The 23,350-nt window shown below is 39.1% G+C and overlaps 1 protein-coding gene across 7 annotated transcripts in view; it reads left to right on the top strand.

Annotated features, from left to right (window-relative positions):
* Positions 1 to 21,418, top strand: part of HAVCR1 (hepatitis A virus cellular receptor 1) — a 31,557-nt gene extending 10,139 nt beyond the window's left edge. The window contains exons 1-9 of one of the 7 annotated variants that reach the window (XM_041746821.1): positions 1,658 to 1,754; positions 1,928 to 2,181; positions 3,808 to 4,146; positions 7,320 to 7,397; positions 10,392 to 10,499; positions 12,996 to 13,051; positions 15,966 to 16,077; positions 16,948 to 16,984; positions 19,269 to 21,418. In XM_041746821.1, the coding sequence (XP_041602755.1) occupies positions 2,136 to 2,181; positions 3,808 to 4,146; positions 7,320 to 7,397; positions 10,392 to 10,499; positions 12,996 to 13,051; positions 15,966 to 16,077; positions 16,948 to 16,984; positions 19,269 to 19,383 (891 nt within the window). In that variant the 5' untranslated portion in view covers positions 1,658 to 1,754; positions 1,928 to 2,135 and the 3' untranslated portion in view covers positions 19,384 to 21,418. Of the gene's footprint in view, positions 1 to 1,657; positions 1,755 to 1,927; positions 2,182 to 3,807; positions 4,147 to 7,319; positions 7,398 to 10,391; positions 10,500 to 12,995; positions 13,052 to 15,965; positions 16,078 to 16,947; positions 16,985 to 19,268 lie in introns of those variants that run through there. The other 6 variants (XM_041746820.1, XM_041746823.1, XM_041746822.1 and 3 more) reach the window with 6 other exon arrangements.
* The last annotated feature ends 1,932 nt before the right edge of the window (positions 21,419 to 23,350 follow it).

Below are 23,350 nucleotides of genomic sequence, written 5' to 3'. Positions count from 1 at the left end.
AAAAAAACTGGTTATAACATATTTTGCCTCCAAAATAAATATCAGATATGACCTCCTTCTTTGTGAGGCATTTCGAAATTTGTATCCCCACCTTTGGTGTGGTCAAGGTAGGGTCAATATTTTTCCCTCCAAGTATATAAAGTGGAGAATAAGAGCAAAGTGGGTGTCCAGAAATGAATGCTTCCCTTGTGAGAACTCATCTTGCTACCTAATTGAATTCAAGGGTATGGCATTGAAAAGCTAGGAAAGCTATTACAAGTATTATAGTACAACTGTTTTATGGAGGAGGTGAATTTCAGCAAATAAGCCAAGGGATAGTTTGTGTGAAGTCCCAGTAATAGGAAGGAACTTGGTATTCATGGAGGTGGAGCAGAGTTGAAAGCCAGAGCCTCCTCTACCCAGGGCCCTTCAGACACTGAAGCGCCCTCTCACCAACCCGCCCTAGAGAAGGCTGGTGCAGGGGCAGGCTTGAGAGAGCACACTCTAAGGGCACTGAGTGGTACAGGCCCTGTACAGCCATCTAATTGTATCTCCTAACAAAGCTGAAAAGGTGAGTTCTCACATAGACCCTCTAGATTTCTAAATCTTGACCATTAATTAAGACATTAGTTTTTATTTTTATTTTTTAAAAGACTTTATTTATTTATTCATGAGAGACACTGAGAGAGAGGCAGAGACATAGGCAGAAGGAGAAGCAGGCTCCCTGTGAGGAGCATGATGTGGGACTAGATCCCAGGATCACAACCTGAGTCGAAGGCAGACACTCAACTGCTGAACCACCGAGGTGCCCAAGACATGAATTTTTAAACACCATGGTACAAAGTACTTCTGTGGGTCAAATATAGTCTTCAGGCCACTAGTTTGTAGCATCAGGCTGTAGGTCTTTTTCCAAGTGCAGACACTGTTGGAGTCCAGGGTTCACATTCCCAGGCAGCAAAGGACCCATCACCACAGAATATCCAGCGCATCATCCATGTCTCCATGAAGCTGATGATAGGCTGCAAGCAGCCTAGAAATGGAGCATCCATGCCTCCCTGGGAGGAAGTTACTGAATCCTTAGACCCAAAGAGCAGTTAATGAACTATGAGGCAGGCTTACACATACTTGTATGGCTTAATAATTAAGAGCAAAAGTCAGAAGACCTCAGTTTCCTCTTCCATGAATGAGGTTGATAGCAGCACCTGCCTGAGGGTGTCTGTGAGGATTAAGTGCATATGGGTACTTGGCATAGAGCCCGCTACACAGTAAGTTCTCCAAAAACCTTGGTTAGCGTTAATGCATATTTAGGTTTCATTTTCAAAGGTCTTCCACATCCCTTTTGCTCATTATAACAATCCTTTGAGGGAGACAGAGCAAGTCTTTTTTTTTTTTTTAATTTAAATTCAATTAGCCAACATAGAGTACATCATCAGAGCAAGTATTTTTCATGCTGTTTTACAAATGAGGAAATTAAGGCTTGGAGGAGCTAGTAACCCACAGGGATACCCAGCTTCCCAGGTGGCAGAGTGGGGATCTGAACCCATGCCTGCTCCAGAATCTGTTTCCTGAAACATTCTGCTGACATCACTCAGTGATGTGTGATCTGAGTCATTGCTTCCTGTAACATGAATGGTCAGGCAGTGATTCACGTACTTGATTAATTCTTGCACACTTGACAGTATGACTGAAGTTGGGGATGGTTCAGTGTATTGAAAGCACAAGGAGTACCCTGCACTCACCACAGGGCCCATTGCCTCTCATCTCAGAGGCCAAGGGTAAGTGAGGACTAGTCTTTGCTCTGATGTCCCTGTCATTGAACCTGCCTCTGGTTTCTTTCCTGTTTGCTTCCTCAGCCCATGTCAGCATCAGTACTCAGTTTGGGCTCGGTGGGGAAGGAGCTGGGAAATGAGGGGCTGTTCTGAAGATGGCTTTCCCTTTCTGTTGGAAGGTGCAGAACCCTCAGCCATCCCTGGGGATACCTGAGACCTAACGCAGTCGTGCTTGATCTCTCATCGCTAATAGGGCAGGCACATGTGATTCACCCAGTCACCACGAAAGGAGAAGTTGCAATCTGAGAGTTAAGACTTGTTCTAAGACCTTCTGGTGAGGGGCACACCTACCAGTCTGCTTTCTCTTTCCTTCAGACCATCACCATCATGCAACTTTGGGTAGCTATCTCCAGCCTCATACTACTTCTGACGGGTAAGTGAATAGGTGGGTTGGGGTCTGGAAGCCCTGAGGCTAGGAGAGTGTAGGAGATGTGTGTGTGTGTGTGTGTGTGTGTGTGTAGTGTAGGAAGATGGATGTGCTTGGGCTTTGGTGGAAGGTTGTGGGTCAGCTGGTGAGCAAAGAACTGGACTAAATTTTGCTCAAAAGAAATCACTTAAAATGCTACGAATTGCAAAATCCATGGGTAACTGAACCAGACACAATGCAGAATAGTGGGTCATATCCTGACATTTGTGTTTAAACAAACAAACAAAAAGGGGTGGTGTAAGTATGGACTACTCAAGTGGAAGTGAGACAGGGTAACAGTGTTACCATGGATGGAGGGGATGGAGAGAAGAGACTGGGCTAAGATGGAAAGGAGACCAGCCCTTCATCAAACTATCTTGTGTCATTTGATTTTTAAAAAATGATGTGCAACTGTTGCTTTTAAAAATATTTTGTTTCAAAACATTCCATGAGATAGAGGGGAAAGTTAGGAATAGACCTAATCTTAAATTTTAAAAACAATAATCTCCAGAAGTCAGATTGTGAGGGAAAGCTCATTTCTTATTATCGCTTGTATAACTTGATTTTTATAATTAGCATATATTATATTTGTCATCCACAGGTGACATTAGGCAAAACTAAATATGTAAGAATTCAGGGAAAAAGTCTGTTTCTTACTTGATGTAATTATGAGCATTTTTATTTCCAGAGCATTTCCCAATATCATAGCCCAATTCTAAATATGGTAAATTTCAGATTTCTTTTAAGGGCTACCTTGACTGCATTTGGCACTACAGGGTTTTTCTTCTACCACTCCAGTAGAGACTTCTTGTTCTTGTTTTTTAAGTGGGTTAATTTAGTACATGACTGAGTATTTTCCAGTTCTCTCTTTTCATGGGGGATGAGGGCCTTGCTCAGTTGTGGGGCTGTTATCAGTTTATGAGATGGGGTCCCTATTGGATTTTTTTAGATTGATCCTAAGGCCCCTGGTAAACCTCAGCTCCTCCTAGACGCTCATTTCTTTTCTTTTTTTTAAAAAAGATTTTATTTATTTTAGAGAGAAAGTATGTGAGCAGGGGGAGGGGCAGAGGGAGAGAGACAGTTTCCAGCCAGTTCTGCACTGAGTACAGAACCCAAAGCAAGGCTTGATCTCATGACCCTGAGATCATGACCTGAGCGGAAACCAAGAGTTGGATGCTTAACCAACTGAGCCATCCAGGTGCCCCTAGAAACTGATTTTCTAAAAGTTGATTTCTGAAGAGTTTACTAGACTTCTGCCTTTAAGACAGTAATAGTTTTTTATTTTTATTTTTTTATTATTTATTTATTTATTTATTTAATAATAGTTTTTTAAATTAAGTTTTAAATTTTAATTCTAGTATAGTTCATATACAGTGTTATATTAGTTTCAGGTATACAATATAGTGATTCAAACTTGTGTACATTACACAGTACTCATCATGGTAAGTGCACTTTTAATCCCCATCCCCTATTTCATCTATCCCTCCACTCACCTCCCCTCTAGTAGCCATCAGCTTACTTTCTATAGGTAAGAGTCTGTTTCATGGTTGGTCTCTATCTTGCTCTCATGTTCTATTTTCTCTTTGTTCACAGATGCTGTAGTTTCTTATGTTCAAGTAAATGGAGTGGTGGGTCATCCTGCCACACTACCCTGCACCTATTCAACAGCTAATGGAGTCACAACCATGTGCTGGGGCAGAGGGGCATGTCCTATGTCCCATTGCTTAGAAGAAATAGTCTGGACTAATGGATCCCATGTCACCTTTCGGAAGCACCTGCGTTATAAGCTAAAAGGAAAACTTTCAGAAGGGGATGTGTCTTTGACTATAGAGAATGCGGCCCAGACTGACAGTGGCCAGTATTGTTGCCGTGTTGAGCACAGGGGGTGGTTCAATGACATGAAACTCACCCTATCATTGGAGATAAAGCCAGGTGAGTTTGTCTTCCTTCTTCCTTTGATCACTTCATGTGGGTTAACTGAGATATTTACTGTTTGGTAGTAGCTTTCCTTAAATAGGGAAAGGGGAGGTTCTTACAATCTTGTTTTTCAGTAACTGTTGGAAAATAGAATGACTTTTATTTGCATAAAATGAAGTGTTAAGACCAATCTTGATCAAGATGGTAGGCTTGAGAATCTTTCCAGTCTGCAAACTATCTCCTAAAGCAGGTCTTAAAAAAATGCTAGTTGGTTCATAACAGCATTCAGAGTTCCATTGTGAAATATAGTGAACATTTTTATCAAGCTGAGTTTATTCCACTTAAAGAACTGTCCTTTTATGTCTGATTTTTTATGTCTTTAACATTTTAAAACTATTTTGGAGATTTTTAAATGTCTTCAACATTTAAAAACTATTTTGGAGAATTTCAAAGTAGGTAATACAATATAAGGTCTTGTGAAGTAGGTATAGCACCCAGCTCTAAGAACTGTCAAGTCAATCTAGTTGTATATACATTGTAAAGGGAGCTATAGTTCCACCCTTCCCTCTGCCATGCCTGGGATTTTTTTGATGCATATTTCATACCATATCACAAAACTGCTTGTTTAAAAACTAAAGTGACCTTATTGCAATATGAATACATTTACATTCCAATAACCATTCACCAGTTACTTTTAAAAATTTGATGAAATCCAAAAATCAGTCTCAATGTGAATATCCTCATTTTCTTTATCACTGGATGAACAGAGTGGATTCTTAAGGATTTCCTGGTTTCTGGTGTTCCTTCCTAACGAATTTCCTTCCACTAAGCTCTGGTAGTGACAACAGAACCCAATACTTGTGGCCTTAATAAACTATGTGTCTGTCTTTCTTTCTTCTTTTAAATTAAGAGGAACTTAGTTTTGCAATCTCCCAACTTATGGACTTGACTTCTTTTGTGAAGACAAGTGAGATGGTCTGTTCTGACGGAGAAAATAGCTGACCCTGGGGGAAACCCATCTGTGGGAAGCAATTTAGGGAAGCCAAAAGAGGCCAGTGATAATTGAGTGCTCTAGACAGATGCAAGGAAGTAGCATGTGGAGGAGAGAGTGTGATTACATTTTTGGATTAATGAAATTTATCATTGGTTTGGTTGAATGTTAAGAATTAGCATAATGAGAAATTAGTAGGACACCTGTAAAGTGCTATGAAAATCTTTAAAGGGGGAGCACTTACAGATGCTCTGTCAAGTGGGAAGAGGGTCTGTAACTGAGCCAAGGAGACTCTGCCTCCAATAACCAATTCTTTGCTTAAGTTTGCTTGCGGTTTTCACAGACTGAGCTTACTCTTGAAGCTTCTGTTTGGGCTTTTTTCCACCAGCATCTACAGTTACAGTCTCCTAGCTTTTGCCTGGGGCAAATATTTACCACTAAAGAAACCAAGTTCATTAGACAATTTGTGTGTGTGTGTGTGTGTTTTAAAGATTTTATTTATTTATTCATGAGAAAGAGAGAGGCAGAAACACAGGCAGAGGGAGAAGCAGGTCCTATGCTGGGAGCCCAACATGGGACTCGATTCTGGGACTTGCTCGAGAATCACGCCCTGGGCCGAAGGCAGGCACTAAACCCCTGAGCCACCCAGGGATCCCCTCATTAGACAAGTTGATTAGGTTATCTCCTCTTTACTGCTTTATTGTTTCCCTTATTCTCCTTTTTTTTTTTTTTTAGATTTTATTTATTTATTCATGAGAAGCAGAGGCAGAGACACAGGCAGAGGGAGAAGCAGGCTCCATGCAGAGAGCCCGATGTGGGACTCTATCCTGGGGAATCCAGGGTCATGCCCTGAGCCAAAAGCAGACACTCGACCACTGAGCCACCCAGGCTTCCCCCCTTACACTCCTTTGATCAAAATGTTTGCATGTGTACTTTTTCCCCTCTAGATTAGATTTGAAACTGGAATGAGGGGATTGGATTGTACTCTTTTTGGGAGTCTCTAACTACACCATAGCTCAGGGTCAGCAAACTATAGCCCTAGGTCTAAATCAGATTACAAAACTAGCCTGCTGTTTTATAAATTTTTATTTAGGCAGCCACGCCCATTTGATATATTTTGTCAATGGCATCTTCCCCAGGGATAGAGTGGAGTGACTGCCCCCAAGACCATAATGCCCCCTAAAGCCTAAAGCATTTACTATCTGGCCCTTTCCAGAAAATTCTGACCTCTGCTTTAGACTAATGCTTTGCATTTAATAGATACAAATATTTGTTGAAAAAAAAGTTTTTCCTCTTTAGATTCTAAATTAAATTAGATCTTTCAGAAGGAAAAGTTTTCAAATCAACTGTCCCCTATTTAGTGATATGGGTTTTCTTTTGTAGTCAGTCAAGTCAAAACTTAAGGAAACTTCTTGCAGAGAAAAAAGGTGCCTAGTGAGATCAAAAGTATACATCCTTGATTCAGCCCTTCATTGGTGTGCTTTTGTGCTAGGCCTTGTGTTCAGGCTCTCGTGTTTGGGTTTTAGCTCCATCTGGGTAGCTCTCACACTTTTGCTAAGTAGTTTGGAATTCTACACCACTGCTGACTCTGGAGAGTCAACATTATTAGCTGTTGTTATCTCTTAGGTGATAAGGAATCATAAAAGGTCTAGTTTCCCTTCTTACCAAATGTATAAATCATCTGTATGATTTATAGAGCATATGCTAATGGGTGCGAGTCAGTCCTTACTTCAGACACAGGTCCCTGTGTCATTACCTTCAAGACTGACTGGACTGAATGCTATTTATTTGGTAAGCGTTTGAGGCCTGGGAACTACTGTGGAAGTCTTAGCCACTCACCATGGAGAGGGCAAAGGCAGCTCCACGCTTTAGACATTTTCTTTCCCTCACAGATGTTTATGAAGATACAGAAATCTGGTATGCATGACTGGTCTTCTCAAAGTGCTTTAATGCGAATCCCAGGTGACATTTTTCACTTCTGAACCTCCCCAAATATATACCTTTTAATGCAGATGTTTCCTTTTTGTAAGTATGTCTCAAGTCCTCCTCTGTCACAGATTCTAGTTGGCCAATGATAAACACTCTGAGTTCAGGGAAGAGACTGCTTCGGGACTGCAATGGTACACTCGTCCAGCACAAGGCTCTTGTTTCTTGCTGCTTGATTAATCCTTGCTTTCATGTTGGTTTCTAACTCCAGCTGAGGTCACCAGTGTTCCAACATCACCTAGGGTCTTTACCTCTTCAACGCCAGCACCCACGCAGAACCTCAAGCCAGGTAAACAAATGTTCCTTGAGCCCAGAGGTCTTCTAATGAGAGGATGTAGACCATCTAAGACATTGTGTTAAGGCAGAAGCACAATCTAGGTTAAGGGTTCTTACTTGGGTTCCAAACATGGGCTTGGAACTGTCCTAAATTATATGTACTTTTTAAAAACATATAAACATTTTTAGAGCAAGGGAACTCATAGCTTTTGGTCAGATTCTCCAAGGAATTCATTATTACCAACACCTCCCTCGCAAAGCCAGACCATTAATCTTAGACATCTTATGAAGATGAGTGGATTTGGCCCGGTTGAGCACAGGTTTTTGAGGAAAGAATAGGGAATGCGAGGGAATGAGGGTCAGGTTAATGAGCTTCTGTCTTTATAAGGAGCTCTGAGTAGAGATCATTTAGTTCATGCTGAAGCCAGACCTCCACTTGAAGATGAGATTTCAGTGAACTTAAAATTCACACTATGTGACAGGAACCATGATAAGTGCTTTACAAATATTATGTTGCTTAATCCTTATGACAACCCCTATGTACTAAAGGTATAATTCCATCCCATTTATAGTTGTGAAAACTAAGGGACAGAATCTGAGTTCATTGTGTCAAGTTATACGGATAGAAACTACTTGAATCAGGATTCATTCTCCATTAATTTGAATTTTGAGCCTGTGCTTTTAACTACTGGATTGTGCCTTCTACCATGAGCACTGAGCTTATGTTTGGATGAATTTGTCTTTATCTGACATCCTCACTGAAAAATCCTTTATACGATTACCCTGTTTTCTCTGGGCAATCAATCTACTTACACAGTTTTGCTTTCAGCGTACTTTAACTTATTTATGTAGCATAGAAATAGCAAAAGATGCTATTTATACTGATGAAAAAGTCAACATCAGATTAAAAGACTTCAGGGATTTAGAACTTACACTTTTTTTTGTTGTTGTTCAGGCCACATGGTTCATACTTCCAACTTCTGATAAATAAGAGCTTAGATTTTAAACAAATGGAGAATAATTTGATTTAAAGGTAGAGAAATAGCTTGCCATTCTGAGGACAAGTTTAGGTTCAAATCTTCTATCTCTAGGATTAAAGAGATAACTTTCAGTAGAGAGTCTTAAAGCCTTCAAAACTCTTTGACCCCTTGGAGTAGCACTGGATTCTGAGGAGTAACAGAGATGTCACAACCTCTTAGCCAGAAAAATCTGATGAAACATATTGATTTCCCTTGACTCCCATTGAACCCTATGTATATTTAATCAGAAGGGATCTGAAGGATTGGGGCTTTGAGCTGAGTTTGGAAGAGAGGGCTTTAGGTTAAAACTGGGATTTTAAAGCCATAAAAGTTTGTAAAGAAAAATAGCTCTGTTCAAGGCAACTGAACACGCTAGGGAATCTGTTGACTTTCTCAATATTGATTTAACTTGTAATACTTAGTTTGTGCCTGCAAATGTGGATGGATTAGTGGACTTGGTTTGGTGAACAGCATGTTTAAAGCAAAGATTCAGAAGAAAAGTATTGGTTCATATGTCCATGTAACCTCCTCAGGGATGATATTAATTGAGCCTTATCCTTGTCTTGATGGTTTTCTCATGATTTTGAGTTGAGTTGAACAGGAAGGAGGTGCACATTGGAACAGATCCAATGTGGAGACATTTATCCTTACATCCACTCTCTTCTGTACTCAGGGCCTCTTGTGCATACTAGTTGCCTAACTATTCATGGAATGGTTGGATGTAAGGTTTTAGAAAACAGAGAGAAAAGAAAGATGCCTGCTAAGACTGAAACTTGGAAAAAAAAAGTTAAGCCCAAGAGGTCTTTTGCACAGATCCAAGTTGAATAAAGATTCTGATCACCTGACTTAATTGTATTGTCCTGTTCTTAGTTCTTAAGCAGAGCTACATCCTGTTATATATTTGAGCATTAGAGAGAAGCAGGGAAATAGTTCAGCACATGAGAAAGGGTGATGTTGAAATGCAAGGACCACTGTGGGGAAGGGAAAATAGAAAGACCAACACAAAGCAAGAAAAGCCCAAGTTTAAGAATTCTTGTTCAGCAGGCATCACTGACATGCTCTAAAATTTGTGGTGCTAAAGGAAAGTATATAAAAATACAATATTTAAAATATTAATATAATACACAAATAGACAAGTGATCAGTGCTGCACTAAGGTGAGATATCTGATAGAAAGTAAAGGAGTGATTTTAGAAAGGAAAGGGAAACCTAGCCCTGTACGGGAAAACTCTTAGTGAAGCTTTTTGGTGCAAAACCTAAGATGAGTCAGATAACACAGGAAATCAGTCATATAAATGAAGTGACCTGAATGCCACGGCAGAAGGAGCCAGGTCAAGATCTACCGAGAACATGGCTTTGAGAGTTGTTAATTATCACCAAGGCTCAGACATTGGACAATGTTGTCACCTTGAAGAGACCTCAAGGAATTAGAAATTGTGAGTTATGTGTTCTGTGCTGATCCATATGTGCATCTCTATGGAAAGATGTGTGCATGGGTCATCAGGAATCTGAATAAGGACAGGAAATCTAGATTGGGCTCTTGTGAAAGAGGAATGGCAAATTATCACAAACTCCCAGACCCTGTTCCCGAGAAAGTGAACAAGAACAAAAGCTTAATTGGATGTCCTATGTAAGGTGCACTGTTTAAGCTTTGGACATTTAGGAGGAATCCTAGGAGTAGAAAAAGTGTGAAATAATCCTATATTCGGATAAGCTCTCCGATCGTTTGCTAGATCAGATTTCTTCATGATCTTGGTATGCCTAGATGGCAGTGTAGTACCTCAAGTCCATCTTTGAATACATTTCTAAGAGGAAGCTGGAAGGAATGGAAGTGGGTGGGTGAGAGGCATGCCTTCAGGGGATGGCTGGGAGAGCACCCTGCAGGAAGTTGATGGTGATTCCTAATTTTTATTTTGTGTTTTATTTTTGTTGGGGGTGGGAATTTTTCTCTTAGAAGACAGCACAGTTCTTGCATTCTTTTCATTCCAGTAGCTACTTCATCTTCTGCAATGCAGACGGCAGAAATCCAGCCTACTGCGCTGCAGAAAACAAGCAGGACACAGCCCACCAATCCACCATTGTACTCTTGCCCGACAGGTAACTTCATTTATGTTCCTGGATGCCTGGGAGTCCTCACATTTTAATAACCCTGATGCACTGTTAAAAGCCCATATTCCGGAATAAGGCAGATTTGACATGAATGCTGATACTGGTCACTCCAATCAGCCATGTGACTTGAACAATGTCTTACCCATTTAGAACCTGTTTTAATCATTTATGAAATGGGTGGAACACCTATGATCTTGTAGAATGCTTTGAGGATTAAATAAGGTGAAAAACCTAAGACATAGTACAAAGGTGGTAAGTAATAGATACAATAGCAACTGTGACTCTTAGAATGTCTGGAATCCATATGCCTAACTGGCCCAGGGAGCTTATCTGATCTGGGGACACCCACATGCATAGCACTATTCTTAATTAAATGAACTGCTCGTGACTCCAGACTTATTAGTGGACTTGCTCCCTTGGGCCAGAGCCGTAAAACAATTAAATCCAGCCCTCTGGTATCCAGACCAAATTGGTCAACCATATTCAGGCTTCATCAAAGACCCAGACCCTACATACATCTAGGAAGCTCCCCTGCTGCCCTGTGAGGCTTGCACATGGACACTTTGAGATGGGTTGAGTACATCAGCACCAGTACCAACAGGGACGTCCACTGAGACTGTCTAGTCCCTTCTCCGATTTTTTCCTATTGTCCCCATTGTGGGCAAGTATCATATAATCTTTACTTTTTTGAAACCTAAGATTGACCTGTCTTTCCTGTGGTAGGGAAAGGTGATGCTGAATCTTCTCATTTTCCCCAAATAATTCTGTTACCTATAGTGGTTATTTGGGGGAATTCCACATGCCGAACCCCTTTGCACTGCAGAGCCAGTTTATGTGTGCTTGGGCCTGTGCTGAATGCAAACAAGGTCCAGCCTTGCAAGCCTCCTCCTTCATGCCTATGACTCATGTTGCTCCGGAGTTGCCAATCTGTAGGGGGCCTCACTGTGTGGCTTACCTTTTGCCAATCATTCCTGGAAGCTGGTTAATCTAAAATAGACCTGAAGTGAGATTCACAGAGAGATCTTTTCAATGGGGATTAGATAATGGTGACATTTGGTTTGGAAAGTAGAATCCTTAGTATGAACTGTTTCTGGGCACAAAACAAAATGAAAATAAATAGAAACACAAGGCAACAGCAGTAGGAAGCAGCCGCACTGTATGCTTTTAAGGTTTGAACGGGAAGAACATAGAAATAGGGAATCATGGAACTAAAACCTGGTCAAGGTAGAGCTTTCCAGAATGGAACAGACATAGGAGCAGCTGTGTCCCCTGTGACTTATGTGATTGTTGCCACCTTGGCAGTATAGTTAGGGTCTCGAGCCAAATCCTCACTGTGCCTGTGTCAGCCTTAGCAAACTGAAGACTCAACAGAAGCAAAGAATGTTGGTTAGGTCTGGAAGGGATTTTGGGGCTCATATGGCCCACCACCCAGCTAGATGTATATGCCAGGAAACTGTCAGGCATTATCTCACTAAGGCAGGTCTCATTTATTACCATTGTTAGATTAGGGAGCCCAATAGTTCTGCTTTAGAGACAGGAGCTCCCAATTCAACTGCCAACTAGTAGCTGTGTGCCCATGGGCAAGATGTTGCCTTCCTCCCCGGATGTTAATGATGATAGAAGGACATGATGTTTGGGAGGTGTGTTGCATAGTGTCTCTCTCCCCACTGCTCCTTCCAGTATAACGTAATAATTAATAATGGCTAATATTTATCTAATATGGTGTTAAGCCTTAAAGTACATCATCTAATTCGAGTACTTTATGAGATGGATACTGTTATAGCTTGGGGTTCTAGCTATATTTACAAAATAATCTTCAAAACTATGTTAAAATTTGAACATTCAAAACCTTGAGGCATAATATCCTTTTATATTAGGATTTTAGGCAGTATAATATATCTTAGTTTCACAGCTGATATAACAGATATTTTATAAAATACTTCTGGATCAAAGTCTGGCATACAATGTAAGAGTATATGCCATTTGTTTTAGATACCTGAGTACATTTTACTCATATTCTGAATAAAACCAATGTAATGTCCATTTGGAATAGAGTGGTCCTGATCTTTGGATGTGCATATGGCCTTTGGGCACTCATTGACAGGTTCTTGGCTGGCTGGCATGAAAATATTGACTACCTACCATTAAGTGGCATTCTTAACCCAGTTTTAAGAATGGGCCTCTGTACTTTCCCTCAAACTGTACATAAAACTTTGTGTATACATACTTTTTTTTCCATAAAGAAGACAAACAGTGTCCATTTTTAAAGGGTCCATGGTAAAATGGTCAAGAAACACAACCTTACAGGATAAATTAATACAGGTTAGTAACTTGGTATGACTTTTGCAATGTCTGGCAGCATTTGGCCATATTATTATGCGAATTTTTGTTCACCACCAGAAGGCAATGTGAATATATTTAGTGTCTACAGTGAAAATTCAATATTTTTTGTAATTATAATTAATTTTCTTTCTTGTTGAGCAGATGGGAATGGCACTGTGACACAGTCTTCAGATGGCCTTTGGCATAACAATCAAACTGTAAGCATATTTCTTCCTACTTTATTAGCCAGATTCACTCGTGTCTCCCTGGAAGCAAGTTACATTTAGAGATTATATCTGTAAGACTAGCCCACAGGTTGATTCTTTCTAGTTAGAATAAAAAAAGAAGAAAAGTATTTGACTCTTAAATAGGGATCCTTTAATTAATTTGAAAAGTCCATATGGGTAGACCAGTTTGGACCACATTTTCAATCAATGGAGTGGAGGCCACCCCAAACAAAAATACTATGTCAGTGAACATGTTTAGGCAGATCCTCCCTCATATTCTTTTCTAACCCAATTGCCATCCTTTATAGAAATTTTGAGGTCACTGTTGAGTTTTTCTATATATAAATCACCCCATATGATGACTTATTAAGGTATTAACATCTTAAATAAATTTGTCACTTAGAAAAGTGCTCTTATACTTTCCCACAGTGAGCTTAAGAAAAATCTAAGGGGTCCTAGTCTCATGATGCTCATCAAAGTCTCATCTTTGCAAATAAATTAGACAAATTTATCAATAGGACCTTTTCTTTTGGTTCCTCTGGGAGAAATAAGTTTCTTTTTAGTATGTGCAAATAACTCTTAGAAACATCAAATAAAAAGAGTTTGAGGGATGAGAATAATCCTTTCGGTCCCACATAGTGAGAAATGACAACACAGCCATGGTAAGAGAAATTCAAGTTCAGGCATGTTGGGATTATTAAGTGTGAGGTCAAATGGCTTTATATTGTATATGTTAGTGACAACAAGAACACTATATAGGAGTGATATAAAAATTTTTAACAACTTGTGTTGCATGGGGACTGATAGAATGGGTTGAATTTGTATATACTTGCTAAATGTTGGTACTGCTACTATGTAAATGATTCTTCTATTGCTATATGGCCAGGCCCATGCTGGATTAAAAACAAAAGAAAACAAACATTCTGAGTGGTGAGATTATTCTTGACCTCAATTACATATAGGACAAGTACATTTAGCAGCAAGTAGAAGGACATAGAAGTAAGTTCACAACAGGCAGTAGTGAAATCATGGGTCTTTTGTGTCTTGACTCTAAGGATGTTAAGAGATATCCCACAAAAAAAAAAAAAAAGATTTTCCACATATCTTGAAATGCTGCATTTACTTTGACTCAGTAGGTCAGTTTTCTGGGTTCTATTTTAAGGAGACAATTGAATGAATACATTAAGATGTGTGAGAAAAGATGTTCATGGTGCTATTTATAATCATTAAAATGTTAAAAACAAAGGTTCAATAGTAAGGGATTAATTATTTAGTCAATTAAGCGTACCCACATACTGCCATTAAGAATCTAGTCACTGCAGTGCATTTACTGACATGGGTAGACAGTTACTACTGATCTTTAAATGAAAAAAGGAACTGTTAAAACAGTTTGTGTGTGTATGTAGTAGCATATATTGAATATAGTAATTGTTTCTGTTAAGAAAAACACTAGGAGGATAAAATTCTAGAAGAGTATCTAATGAAAAATGGTAATAGTGTTTGTTCTGGATGTTAAGGTTATGGTTGGTTTTAGTTTTCCTTTTTTCATGCTTAGCTACACATTCTAAAATGAACATGCAGTTTTTATGTAATATTTTAAAAAATAAAAGCAAAGCCTGCCTCCTGCAACCTCATGTTACAGCTAATGGCTTTACCCCCCGCCCCCCCACTGGTAAAATAATAACAGCTCTTCCTTCCCAGACACTGGCTATTTCCCCTTTAAGCTCAAACACTAAGTACTTTCCCCTATCCCCTATCTTCCTCATCGTGTTTATCAGGGAGTACCTAAAAGTACCTTTCCCAAGAACCCTGTTTAATCTGTGGTTGACAGACACAAACACAGAGGTTCAGAGAGGCTAAATATCTTGTCCAGAGTCACACAGCAACTAAGTCAAAGAGATGGGATCCTGACTCCAGAGATTAAACTTTTATACAAGAAGAGACTTGATCCTTCTCTCTGATCTTCTTTTCTGTTAAAATACTTACCCTCAGAGATCTCTCTAGGATTAGAACTAAGCTATGCAAAAGGCTGAGTGTGATGCCTGGCATATTTTGGCCTTATTCCAGAAGGTGGTGATCCTTTACAAACTGCACTAAGATGTTCAAACAAATTTCTGCCTCTTTTCCCAACTGACAGCATTTCACGTTGGTTGTTAATGAGGGCCATGTCTGCGAGCACCTACTTTCAAGTCAATGTATGTAGACATAGAATCTTTGATATAGTTAAAAAATAAGAACTGTAATTAAGGACCAAATTCAATACCTGAGCATATTCAGATGGCATTACTAGGTCAACTCCTATATGAACAAAACTTATGTTTTCTTTTCTAATATCAAAGGATATATATGTAGAAATAGCTTATTGATTTTTAAAAATATGTATAATTTACATATAATAAAGTATACCATTTGAAGCATATAGTTTGAGTTTTGACAAACGCACACTTTTATGTAAATACCAGCCCATGCAAGATATAAAACATTTCTATCATCCCCAAATACATTTCAAATTTTAAATGCTCTTTGAATTTCACCATGTTTACAACCTCAATCACTTGGTCTTACCCTTCTTGATCCAGAAATAGCCAAGGGCCAATAAAGATAAATGAGTCCAAGTATATTATTTTAGGGAATGTATTCCTTTTGTTTTTTCTTTTTTTTTAGAGAGGGAGAGAGAGAGAGCATGGGGCAGTGAGTGGGTGGGCGGTGAAGAGGCAGAGGGAGAGGGAGAGAATGTTAAGCAGACTCTATGCCCAGCACAGAGCCAACATGGGGCTCAATATGACCTGAGCTGGAATCAAGAGTTAGATGCTTAACCAACTGAGCCACCCAGATGCCCCTTAGGGAATGTCTTCTACCCATAACTCTAAAAAGATGTTCTTCTGATCCACTGATGTTTCCTTAGCATGTGTCGCTGGCACAAAATCCATGGATGACCACCAGTAAGGGACTCTACATTGGCATCTGCATTACTGCTGTGGTATTGCTCACCGTGTTGGTTGTGGTGATTACCAAAAGTAAGTCATTTTGGGATTGTGCATAAGGGAACAGAGCAAGGGTTCTAGAGGCAAACTGCCTGAGTTCAAGTAGTTCCACATGCCACGTGATTGGGATTTCACATAAATTTCTGTTTTCTAACCTATTCTTTTTTTTTAAATTATTGACCTATAAAGTAAAAGATGCAATATAAATTCTACAGAGGCAAATTGAATATTAAGAAATGAGAATGTTTGGGTAGACTTGGAATTTGGAAGCAACAAACCATTGTAGTATATATGATTTGTTTACTTCTTTTCTACTCTGCTCAGGAACCAGATTTTTGTCTCCGTGAGGGATGATATTACTGAGTTTTTTTTACCAGGCCTATTTAAGAGGAGAGACAAATGAAACATTGGAAGGGAAACTGATTTCAGGGCCAGGGCTAGAAGAAGGGCTTCACGAGGTTTTGTTTGGGTGTATGTGTGTGTGTTATGTGTGCAGTGTGTGTATATGGTGTGTGTGTTTAGCCTAACTCCTACGAAAGAAGTACAATTATTCATTTTTTAAAATGAAATTTAGTTATTAATAACTGCTTTAAAGTAAGCCTAGGCATGTGGTAAATACACTAAACCATTAATGAAAGTGTGATACTTTATACTAAGAAATTTGTTTGGGTCTTGCTGATTAAAAATGAGTTGCCTGAGTAACTCAGAAATCATCCAGTTTGGCTTTTTTTTTCCTTTCTTATTTTAAACATTCTTTCTTTTAAATTTATTTTTTCAGGCTCTAGCTCTGTACATATTTTGTTCATAGTAAAGTAATAGAAACAATATACTTGTTTGAAAAAAGATCTCATAAACTCTTTGGCTGACATGTTTATTTTTCTCTTTGACTCTTCCCCAATTTAGAATATTTATGCATAAGAAACAAACTGGAGCAACTAAAGTAAGTTTGAAAGGGGTTGTGTCAATACCTTTTGATATTTCTACTCTACTAAAAATAAAGAAAAGTTCTCTCTTTCTCCTCTATTTATCCTAAACTCTTCATTTTATACCCTAGATCCTGAAAAATCTAGTTTAATGAGCACCTCTATTGTTACCCACAACTTCTAGTGATATTTTTAACTTTCTATATTTCTCTGGAATTGTGCCATAACTGCTACAGAAGGAGCACTTCAATCTTAACCTCTTAGAGCAAGAGATCACAAATTTTGTTTGATGGAGCATTTGAATGAGTTGTTTGGTTTGTTCTTTAACTTCATTCAGTGCTTTGTTTATTAAATGTCTACTGCATTTCAAAGAGATGAACAAAACATACAGAAAGCACATAAGTGAATAAACACAGGCCTTTTGATGTTTCTAGACAAATGCCATGGGGGGGAAACTGAGCAAGGTAATGGGCTATTTGAGGGAACCCTGAAGAAACAGAAGGCAGCTCTGCAAAGATCTGGAAGGAAACTCCAGACTGAAGATGTGCAAAGCCACCGTGGTAGGGGCAAGTGCCTCTGGCTCTTGACAGTTCAGTTCCTGTCTTCCCCTGCAGTTCCATTCCCAGCCTGATCTGCTCACTTGCATTGGTTATCTGGCCTAAGAGACGATGGAATTTACAATTTTTGTAAATCTATCCTGCTGCCCAATTAAAACTTAAATCCCCTTTATTTGCATCCATGCCCTGTGGTCATCTACTGGAATAGTTGTAATAACAGGAATCCACTACTTACTTCCAAATCCAAGTAAGCTTGCTTCTTTTGGAACAGCTTTGGCTTTAAATCAAGGTCTTTGAATCAAAATCCTTCCCTCTTAGGTTGCCACACATTATTCTTAGTTCTCTTTCATTGAATGTTTGCACACAGTTTTTCCTAGACCTGAGTTAATTACATGAGCCAGTCTGCTGAATGCATCTTGAACAATGCCCAACGCATTGTAAGTGCTCCATAAACGTTGACTTTCTATTATTGCAGCTATGTGTGTTGCAGCAATACACCCATGGGATAGGTGCTATTATTTTCAGCATACATACTGGAGAACAGGTTTAGAAGTGTTAAGTGACATCCAAGTCACACCACACAGCAGGTAAATGACTCAGTCTTAGGTCTTTCAGAGTCCTGCATCCATAACTTACAGAAGTTTTTGACTATGTGCTTCCAAGAATGGAAGAAAGAAATTATTCCTGACAGGCAGAAAAACACGGAACATAGCACTTCCTTTTAGCTGGTCTCTGTTCTTTCACTGCTAAATTTTTCTAAAGGTTGACTTTTTATCATAAAAGATAATATTTATTGTAGAAAATCTTATAAAATATATTTAAAAACCCGGGTATTTCTTCATGACTTTCTTTCTTTCTTTCTTTCTTTCTTTCTTTCTTTCTTTCTTTCTTTCTTTCTTTCTTTCTTTCTTTCTTCTTTCTTTTCTTTCTTTTCTTTCTTTCTTTCTTTCTTTCTTTCTTTCTTTCTTTCTTCTTTCTTTCTTTCTTTCTTTCTTTTGCAGTTATGTCACGCTGACTTATTTTAAGCTACTGTCCTCACCTAACCTCACATATGTGAGTAATCACTTAAAGATCAGAGCTGAGTGAAGCCTCAGTATGTTCCATATCATTTCTGGGCAGGCTTAGGTAATAAAAACAGGCACTCTCTACAAATTATAAAATAGAAGCTATATCAAAATTGCACATACGACCTTTCTGTACACTTACTGCATGTGTTCTGCAAGAAAGCTAGCCCATGGCTTTCAAATTTGGATCATTAAGACACACTAAGATTTCTGACACCATGATCCAGTACATGCTTATTTGAAGCAATACTATTTTAAGGTATCCAATATGTTCTGATATATTTTGTATTCTTTGTTTATCCTAAATGCAGGTTATAGACCACTAAATAGATTTAATAACCCTCTCTGGAAGGATACAATCCACAGTTAGAAAAATCAAACCATTTCTTAGCTACCCTTGAGAATATGCATCTTGATTTAGGACTTCAATTTGATGTCTGATACCAGTCTTCTTAGATTTTCAATTTTCATATTCTATAACAAGAATTTTCTCAAGGAGAATACTTAGGTTTTCTACCTGCTTATTAAACAGACTCTCTTGCAACTTAATAGGGATCTCCTATTCACTTCATAGGGCTCTGGGAGTTGCAAATACCTGGCCTTGCCTCCATGTAAACAAATGTGCTCATCATACTTTAGAAGTGGTCTGCTTTTCCTTACTCGTATTATTCTTTCTGTAGCATGGTTTCGTTGAGCGACTCTCAGACTGGAGCTTTACAAAGTGCAGCTGAAGTGGGTGTCCAAGCAGAAGACAATATCTACATTATCGAGGACAATCTTTACGTCATGGATTAAGACCCAGTGGCTCTCTCTAAGGATTTATGCCCTTGATTGCAGAAGAAAGTGACAAGATTTCACCATGTCAGAGTTCTTCTAAGCTCTAGAATAATTTTTCTGTCAATTTCAAATGACATTCCAACATGTCAGTTATGTTGGGTAGAGTGACTTTAGTTCACGTGTGTACAGTCATTGGTCATCATATAGTTCTAATTTTTTATGCTAAAGCTATTTCAATCTTCTGGTCATTGCAGAACTTTCTCCCAAACATGAACACTTTATAATTATATATTCTCTTTGGATCATATGAACTCTATATCCATCAAGAATTCTCATTGGTGAGGCAGGAGAAGACTACCACCTTGGTCACCAAAGTCGTCAAAAAGATAAGACTTATGAGTTAAAATCAGCAAATATGATTTGGGACTTAAAGGACTTCACTTGGAAGCATTTCATGATTATCTCTTGTTTTTTACCTTGTAACTCCAAATGTTACATTTCTTAGGTTCCTCAAGGCTTTCAATGATGGGGGTACATAGGTTTTGATTTCCACATGGGGAAATAGAAGTGAATGTGATTTCACCATTATACGTAAATCTGATTTCACATGGCTCTGGAAATATAAGGTATTAAGGCTTTCCCTGGACCCAGGGTGGGTATTTTATCTGAAGAAACTAGGGTAGTGAGTGGACCAAGAAGATACCAGGGAAAGAAAATCATTTGCCATATAATTTATTGCATGCTATTTCTGCTACCTCTGTTCCACCGTTCCAAGTACTTGTGTAGACAATTGTCACGCTCTCTTAACTAATTTTTAGAATGAGGCAGGGTAGAAATAAATAGAAGAAAAAAAGGGAGAAAGCTAAATGGCGCCCTGCTTTAGAAAAGTTACTTTGCAAATATCTTAGTGTTGTTTGAGAGTGTTACTAGTTTCAATCAAATTGTCCTCAAATCACTGAGATTTTTAAAATTGTTTTGGAAGGATGAAGGTTTTGTTTTTGTTTGCTTGTTTGTTTTAATAGCAAAAACTATTCTAGTGCTATTCCTTTTTTCACAGTTCAATTAGATTTTTGTTTTTTCCAAGAGAGTTAAGCAAAGGCAAATGGTGAGGATATTTTTAGTAACCAGAGGCATTGCTACATTAACAGTTAAGGAGGCTGGGTATTAATTTCAATCTGAGTAAACCCTGAGATAACTCCTCTTAGGGTTCAGAGTTGCACCACAGTGGTCTAGGAGGGCAAGATGTTTATTTCTGAAGGCAACTTCTTTGACATTTTTCTGTGGAGTTTTAGGAAGTTGACAGGACCTCCGAATAAAGGTTATATGGCCAAATAAGATTGTTAAACCTGCTATACTGGGTTTTCTAAATGGGACCAAGGCCTGATCTAGGTCAAGAAATTTTGTTTAAACTGCAGTGTTTTTCTTTTAAATTCTAGGTGACATGCACAAACATGGAGATTTCAGATTAAACTCTGGATTTATAGCTTTTCTGAAAAGACCTGGCAATATTGAATGGCATTCCTACATAGTCAGTGCCTAGTTAAATGGTGCTACATCCCCTCAGTCCTTTGTCCTCACCTTTCCTGCATACATGTTTGTTCCCTGATTGTAGCTGGTACTTTGAATTATGACAGCTACACTCTTCATATGCTTCCTGGAGATTTATGATGGCACATTGAAAGTTCTGGGAATCTGGTTAACTTTGTTCATCTAGCATTTCCGAAACTTGCTTGAAATCCATGAACATAGTGACTACTGGCATACCCAGTAGCATTCTGTGAAACGATATATAAAGATATGTGGAGGTGATATAATACACAGAAGTAGGACTAGGACTAGGACTTGGGTTCTAGTCTTAACAGAAACACTGGATGACAGGGTAAATCTTTCTTGTTGCCTACATTTTCTAATGTAATCAGGCATAATTATTTCCAAAATTATATTGGTGTCATAGCAGTAATTCCAATGTTATGTTACTTCAAGTCTTTGAAAAGTGGAAAACACTACAGAAACGCAAAGGGTTTTTTTTTGGGGGGGGGGGGTTGAGTTTGCAGTAATAGCGGATTTAGCCTTAGTGCTCAGTAAATAATTTCAATGGTATTGCATTCATATGTCTTTTGCTATATGGTACTTTATGGGGGGGGTAATGTATCTTTTTTGAAAAACTGGATATTGGGTAATTTGGCTAATTTTATACTGTAGAAAAATATGTACTATAGGATGAACAGATGAGAAGGGAGGAAGGGGAAGTATTAATTCTTAATTCTTTTCTATAAATACATCTATCTTGTGGAATGTATTGAGTTTTGTTTTCAATCCTTTGAGATGATTAAGGTTCCATTTTCTGCAATCTGTCTTGGGACATTAGGACACTGGTGTAAGTAAGATATTTAAACTTGGGAAAATTTGCACGCTTTTAAGAGGTAGCAGAACGTATCTTTCACTAATAGCCAATCACTAATCACTAAGATAATTTTGTGAGTGCATGAGGGATGAGGCACTCTTTGCGACTAGTTTCTTTTGTAGGTACACTCATTAATAAAAGAGATTTTTGTTTTTATTTGGAAAATTGACTTGTTTCTTTCTCAGGTTCATCTGTTAGTTGGAGCCTGGCATCTTTAATTTGCTGTGGGCTCTCAAGGCAAGGGTAAGTGGGGCAAGATTTGAAAGTGAAGTGTGCCCAGAGCTCCTCTAAGTGCTGGGGGTGGAGCAGAGAATAACCCTGAACTCCAGTTCCTGAGGCACTCCAATTTAGTAGGGAAGAAAGTTCCTGACCATCAATTCTGGTACTAGTTAATATGGAGGAATAAAAAGAAAATAGTAGTAGCTGGGCTTCTCAACTGTGGCATTTGGGGCCAGATAACCCTTTGTTATGGGACCATCCTGTGCATTGTAGGATATTTGGCAGGATCCCTGTCCTCTACCCACCAGAGGAGGCAGTTGGGCCCCTCTAACTGTGACTATTACAAACATCTCCTGAGAGGCAGTATCACCTCTAGTTGAAAGCCACCATGAGAGAGATACCTGGAGGATGTGGGTGGTGTGGGGAGTGATGTCACTTTAGCTAGGCTGGTCAGGAGCTGCCTTTGGGTAAGAGGTGACATTTAAGTAGAAACCAAATGAAATATGTAGGTAGCAGCCTCTTCAGGGAGACCACCAAATGCAAAGCCCTGAGTCAGGAAGAAGCTGGTGTATTAAGAGAGAGAGTAGGATGTGTTCTGAGGACTGAAAACCAGTATGGCTACAGAGGTCACCGCCAAGAGGACTGGCAAGAAATGGCGCTGGAGAACTAGGCATGGTAACCAGCAAGATGCTGGGTGGAAAGGGATCTATGAACACATTTGTTGGAGAAGAGTCCCACTCATGGAGAACAAAGCACTTTGGCACATTCAGGATTAAACCTGCTATCCATCACCAAATTCTATTGTAACGTGTTAATGTGGTTCAGTGACACTGTTCTCAGATCAGACCTTAAAAGCCAGTTTGGTTGGGGTAACAGAAGAAAGGGAAGGGGAAGGAGAGGGGAAGAGCGGTGCATCCTGGCAATGAGGAGCTTTCCACGGGGTTGTGTAAGGGCACCTGAGCCTAGCAAGAGGCCTCCTGGAAGAATGTTACAGAGGGAGGCAACAGGTTAGATTAGCTGGGAGGTAATGAAAAAAAACAGGCCCTATTCCTAGTGATAACACAGGTGGAACTTTATGTATGTATGTATGTATGTATTTTTAAAAGATTTTTTTATTTATTTAGGAGAGGGTGGGGAGGGGCAGAAGGAGAGGGAGAGAAAGAATCTCAAGCAGACTCCTTGCCGAGCATGGAGCCTGAGTCAGGGCTCGATCCCAGGAACCTGAGATCATGAGCTGAGCCAAAATCAAGAGTCGGAGGCTTAATTGACTGAGCACCCAAGTGCATCTAGGTATTTATTTTTTGTTTGTTTCAATTACAGAAGACAAGCTACTACAAATTACTTTACATTTCAGCCAAAATA

Source organism: Vulpes lagopus, chromosome 3 (assembly GCF_018345385.1).
Source record: "Vulpes lagopus strain Blue_001 chromosome 3, ASM1834538v1, whole genome shotgun sequence".
Classification (NCBI taxonomy): domain Eukaryota; kingdom Metazoa; phylum Chordata; class Mammalia; order Carnivora; family Canidae; genus Vulpes; species Vulpes lagopus.
The sequence above is the reverse complement of the archived record's forward strand: the minus strand, read 5'-3'. Positions and strand labels throughout refer to the sequence as shown.